Here is a 6177-nt window from a genome sequence, read left to right on the forward strand (position 1 = left end):
TTTCTGCTTGAAAGAGTGTTTGATACAAGAGACAAGTGAGCAGTTAAATCTGTGTAGCTGTGATGCTTTGCAAATGCACTTGACTTTAAATCACAAGACTGGATTTAGAGCCCCAGTTCTGCTCCTTAATAATTGGACAAGCTGTTATAATCTCTGTGCCTTTGTTTCATTATTAATTGTTGTTTTTGCTGCTTGCTATTCTGTGAAGTTGTTATGGCAGTCAAATAATATTAATGTGATAATAAATGTGAAACTAACTCAAACTACAAAGAATCATAAGTGGTTCTGGTGCTATTAGAATATGGTGAACAGCCATCCTACCGTTCCACCTTAAACTCCCTGCTCTCAGAGCCACCCGTACTCCTTAGAGAGGTGCGTGGAGATTTCTCCTTGTCCCCTCCTGAGGAGTGTATGTGTGCACCTTCCTAGTTTCATGACCTTGGGCAGGTCACTTAAACCTCTGGGTTTCAATATTCAGCCTTATTTAGAAAATTCCTATATTTCGATTATATTAGATTTATATAATATATATAAATTATATAATTAAATGTAATTGTCTTATATATTTAATATAATGTTTATATAATGTTTTCATTACATTTTATATATTTGTTATATATTTATTTATAAATATTTATAACACAGCAGAGTCCAAATCACCAGTCTAAATTTTCACAAGTGATAAGTACAGAGACCGCATTTTATAGTGGAATGAGAATGGATTTGGGGTCAGGCAGACCAGTCTTTACTAGCAACCCTACCACTTCTAAGAGGGTGCGACCGTGACCAGTTTACAGAAACTTCGGTGCCTATCTGTTTAAACCTACTTCGTAGGATGACAATGAAATAACATATAGGGAGCAACCTAATACTTTCTCAAGGAGGCAGTTGGTTGATCAGTAAATACCATGTCTCTTCTCCATGGGCTCCTCCCCAAGATGAGGTCTGTGGGTCCATATCACTCGTCTGTAGACTGTTTCGATATTTCAGAGCAGTGTCTGAGCTTGAAAAGCATTCTCGGGTTCTTTTGTGCACACGGCTTGGTTCTCCCTCAAAGAGTAGGGCCCATGAGATCATGAGCCCGGGGTTCTGCTTCTCTTACAGTCCCCGGTGTCTAGAGGAGCGCGATGTGCACGGGGCCCAGAGTAAGGATGGCGAGGGCGCCGGATCACCCTTGGCCGGGCCAGGGGCGTGCGCATGCGCCTTGTTACCACCCCTCAGCGCCCGCAGCCCCAGCGCGGGCAGCACAGGGTCATCCTGCAAAAGAGGCATGAAGTGGACTTGTACCAAAAACAGTCTGCCGAGATGCTGTGGCAGCTACATTCTTCCAAGGTTACAGTGATAGGGGCAAGCAGGCTGGAAACTTAGAGTTTCATCGTAAGTGAGTCTCAAGGGAAAGAATTGTTCAGCGTCGGTTTGTGGTTTTTTTCTCCCTTTTAAGGAATCCCTCCTATGAGTGGAACAGGAACGCTGCAGATCTATTTACTTGATATTAACGACAATGCCCCTCAAGTGCTACCTCAAGAGGCAGAGACTTGCGAAACTCCGGACCCCAATTCAATTAACATCACGGCACTTGACTATGACATTGATCCAAACGCTGGACCATTTGCTTTTGATCTTCCTTTGTCTCCAGTGACTATTAAGAGAAATTGGACCATCACTCGGCTTAATGGTGAGAACAGGTTCATTATTTGAATATATGTGCACTTGAGAGGCTTTGACCTGGCATGAAAAGTTAATTTTAAGTGCTTTATTATCTTCCCCTTAAATGTATTTTAAAAGCTACTTAAAGTTTAAATAAGATACTAGAAGCTCTTAAAGACAAAAAAAAAAAAAAAAAGAGCTTGACAGGGCAGGATAGTTGAAAACTGCTTTATATGTACCATTCGGGAGTAATATGTTCTGGAAAATGCCGTGTGTTTTTGAATCGTATAATGTATGAACTATCAGACTGTATTTTTCCCTTTTTTGTATAGGTGATTTTGCTCAGCTCAATTTAAAGATAAAATTTCTTGAAGCCGGGATATATGAAGTTCCAATCATAATCACAGATTCGGGTAATCCTCCCAAGTCAAATATTTCCATCCTTCGCGTGAAGGTTTGCCAGTGTGACTCCAATGGGGACTGCACAGATGTGGATAGAATTGTGGGCGCAGGGCTGGGCACAGGCGCCATCATTGCAATCCTGCTTTGCATCATCATCCTGCTCAGTGAGTACTTTCCTCGTCTCTTAGGTGTAATTCTTGTTGCTTCTAGGATGTTTAGCAAAGTAACTTTTTATTGTCGCCTTTCATCATAACCTAACAACCCTCTTCCACCTCTGAGCATTTTCTTGCAGCCACGCCCACTTCAGAATGAGAGAAGCCCTGAGCATCCTTGCAAGCACTTACATGTTTGCAGCAAACCCAGCCAGCCTACCTCTTTCGTGCCCTGTTGCAGTTTTCTGATGCTGGTCGCTTGGGGAGCTGTAGCAAACTCTTTTCATAGAAAAATATTAGACAGTGCTCAGTTGGAGCCCTTCTCTTAGGATTCGAGTCTGAATTCATGGCACGTAGTTGGTGATTTAGGAAAATAAGTATATTGCTTTCCTTCATATAAAGTGCAGTCAGCAACCTGCTCCAGTCATGCAAGGATCAAGGTATTTGTTTTCGACAGGCTGCATAAAACAGTGAGAGATTGTACTTCGTACAGCACATTGGATAATAGAAATGATTGCACAGCTCAATAAACTGTCTGTCTTTAGAGCAAGTCTAGATTAAGGAATTGCTCCTTTTTAAAATACTTTGCAGTCTTTGGTTCAGTGGAATGCAAGGAATTAACCACTGGAAAGTACTTTAGGAACCACTTGTAAGCATGCAGGTTAAAAGAATAAATTGCCTGGACCCTGTGTTGTATTGTTGAATAGCAGCAGGACTTAGTTTACTGTGCGGTCATGCTATGCACCAATCGCTTTCTTGAAAATGTTGGCCATTTCTTTTACGTTTTCTCCATTTGCAAGTGTTCTAGTAATTTAGAATCCTGTCCCTTTTTTTCCTAAGCAATTACTGTAGAGGGCTAAGCATTTTTTACTTCCTAGGTGGAGACTACTCTGACTATAATTTGAAACCTACATGCTGTACTAATAATCCACTTGCTAGATTTAGCCCTGGAACAATGGCAAATGAGATCATGTATCTGGCTTTAAAAGGAGGTTATTTACTTTTATGGCCAATAATAAAAATGTGCTCAAATAGAGTCATTAAATCTTTTGCTTCAGGATGTAAACTGATAGCCCCAGATTTTAGAAGGAATGTGCACTAGACGTACACCTAAGGATATGTTTCAGTTTCAACTAACGTGGGCCATATACACCAACCTTATCAAGAAAGACTTAGAGCTGATGGATTGTGGCATGAAGAAGTGACTCAAGCCATTCTGAAGGAAAATGAATCAATGCTGATTGTAGCATCAACGCACTGGAAAATTTATGATTCTAATCCTGGCACAGAAATGTAAGGCATGAACGCCTAATGTTATTTCAGTGCTCAAACTAATCCCCTGGCCTTCTTACCTGAAACATGCAGCTGAATAGGAAAGGGAAAAGCACAATAGTGCAGTAGAAGGACCCAGGCCCTTGGGAGTCAAAAATCCTTAAGATCAAGTCGCTGATCCAAGTCTAGTGTACTACCAAAGGCATCTTGGCAAGCACATCCTGTCCTTGACAAGTGCCCTTCTCTCTGATTTGGGGAGTAGAATGATGACGGATCAACTGGAGTGAAACAGCAACTAAATAATGAGTGACTATTTCACTTACTGTTGCTTGTTGTTCTAAAATTTACAAGCCATTATATTAAGCGTATCCTATCCTCTGGCAAGACAAAGTAAAAGACAGAAATAGTTTTTGTCCCCATTTGTAGATGGTAAAACTGAGGACAGATGTCCACCCAGTGAGTTCAAAGGGCACCAGTTTGCAGAACCCGGGTCCTCACACTCTAAACCTAGCGCTCAGGGCCTCTGCTTTGTCTTGGCTCTGGTCATGTGAGGCCAGAAATAGGTAACAGAGTAGAAGACGCATTACAAGCTTTCCAGCCATATAAGTATAAATTTTTAATGTTGAAGACTGTGATTAGACAGGTCGAGTTTTTAAAATTACAACACTGTACGTCTTTACTCTCTTTCTGCCTAGTCCTCGTTCTGATGTTTGTAGTATGGATGAAACGTCGGGATAAGGAACGCCAAGCCAAGCAACTTTTAATTGATCCAGAAGACGATGTAAGAGATAATATTTTAAAATATGATGAAGAAGGCGGAGGAGAAGAAGACCAGGTGAGCAGTGTTTTAAATCTCGAAAATCTCTAAGTGAAATTCTATCATCTTAAAATTAAAGTGCTGCGCTTCCCTGGTGGCGCAGTGGCTGAGAGTCCGCCTGCCGATGCGGGGGACGCGGCTTCGTGCCCCGGTCCGGGAGGATCCCACGTGCCGCGGAGCGGCTGCGCCCGTGAGCCGTGGCCGCTGAGCCTGCGCGTCCGGAGCCTGTGCTCCGCAACGGGAGAGGCCGCAGCAGCGAGAGGCCCGCGTACCGTGAAAACAAACAAACAAACAAACAACAACAAAAAATTAAAGTGGTGGGGAAAATGTTAATACATAGAGTAAAAGAATGGGATCAAGTTTCTTTTCCTTTATCACATTCTCAGACACTTGGTGAATTCTTTCCAACCTGTGCTGCTTATTGATTTTGTTTTTTCCGAAGTGCCAAATGTCATTGTATTTATTTTGTGAGAAGATCATTAACATTGATTCAAGGAGCCCAGGATTTACACCTAATACTAATTATATCCGTACTGATAAAAATGTTTTTCTTTACAGTTTTTCTTCATTGTATATCCAAAATAAAAGTAAAAGTAGTTTCTATGTTGGAATTTGGATTTTTATCAGTATGGCAGAAAAAGCACAGGCTGGGGCCTCCCTGGTGGTGCAGTGGTTGACAGTCCACCTGCCGATGCGGCAGACACGGGTTCGTGCCCCGGTCCGGGAGGATCCCACGTGCCGCGGAGCGGCTGGGCCCGTGGGCCATGGCCGCTGGGCCTGTGCGTCTGGAGCCTGTGCTCCGCAAATGGGAGAGGCCACAACAGTGAGAGGCCCACATACCGCAAAAAAAAAAAAAAGAAAAGAAAAAGCACAGGCTATTCATTTCATAAACACTTACCAAGCACATTCAATAATCCAGGCACTATTTTAATCATTGGGGAAACAGAGGTGGGCAGAGCCAACAAAGATTTGCCCTCAAGAGTCTTACTTTTTTTTTCTTTTTGGCCACTCCGCACATGGCTTGTGGGATCTTAGTTCCCCAACCAAGGATTGAACCCGGGCCCTGGCAGGGAAAGTACAGAGTCCTAACCACTGGACCGCTAGGGAATTCCCAAGAGTCTTACATTCTTGAGAAATATTTGCAGATAGAGACAATATCTAGTTCACCTCTGTACCCGTGATGTCTGTCATGGTGCCTGGCTTATAGTAGTTGCTTAATAAATGTTGAGCTCCTGACTGGTTATAGAATACCATGAGCTTCTGTGTGTACATAAGGAACTACATCCCTGTTCAAGGATGGGAATGACCAATAGGTGGAAAATGAAGAACTTTATCTGCTGGGAAGCAACATTTTAGATGTCATTATAACTAACACTTTCAAGGTCTGTACAACATACCAGGCATTCTGCTAAGCACATTAAATGCTGTTACCTCTTAAATCTTTGAAAGCTGTGTACTGTATTGTGACTATCTCCACTTTTGTGTTAGCAAACAGATAGGGATTGTTGGAGTCTATAAATTCATACAACTAGGAAGTGATAGAGGTAGGATTTGAATCCAGGTCTGTCTGATGATACAGCCTAAACTAACTAACTATATAGTTATCAATATATAGTTCCTTTTGAAATTATCTGGAAGGTATGAGTATAATCCATGAGCAATCACTGTGAGAGGTATTTCTTAGATACGTTGGATAGCTCTCACTTCCATATACTAATGCAAGTGTTGGGGGTAGTAGTCAGGTAAAGAACCCAGAATCCTTGGGTCTGGGATCATTATCAGTAAATTCAAACTATTCTGTCTGCAGAGTATATATGTAGACATTAGTGATAGGACTGTTAACTTGAAAAATTAATTCAAGCAAATTTCTGAACATATGTTCTCTTT

At 41.9% G+C, this 6177-nt stretch overlaps 1 protein-coding gene across 2 annotated transcripts in view; it reads left to right on the forward strand.

The window, feature by feature from the left end:
• CDH2 (cadherin 2) overlaps positions 1-6177 on the forward strand; it is a 219928-nt gene that overhangs the window by 183402 nt on the left and 30349 nt on the right. For both annotated transcript variants that reach the window (XM_007455364.1, XM_007455365.1), the window contains 3 exons: positions 1442-1675; positions 1980-2213; positions 4169-4308. In XM_007455364.1, coding sequence (XP_007455426.1) covers positions 1442-1675; positions 1980-2213; positions 4169-4308 — 608 coding nt within the window. The remainder of the gene's footprint in view (positions 1-1441; positions 1676-1979; positions 2214-4168; positions 4309-6177) is intronic.

Source organism: Lipotes vexillifer, unplaced genomic scaffold (assembly GCF_000442215.2).
Source record: "Lipotes vexillifer unplaced genomic scaffold, Lipotes_vexillifer_v1.1 scaffold1018, whole genome shotgun sequence".
Lineage (NCBI taxonomy): Eukaryota > Metazoa > Chordata > Mammalia > Artiodactyla > Lipotidae > Lipotes > Lipotes vexillifer.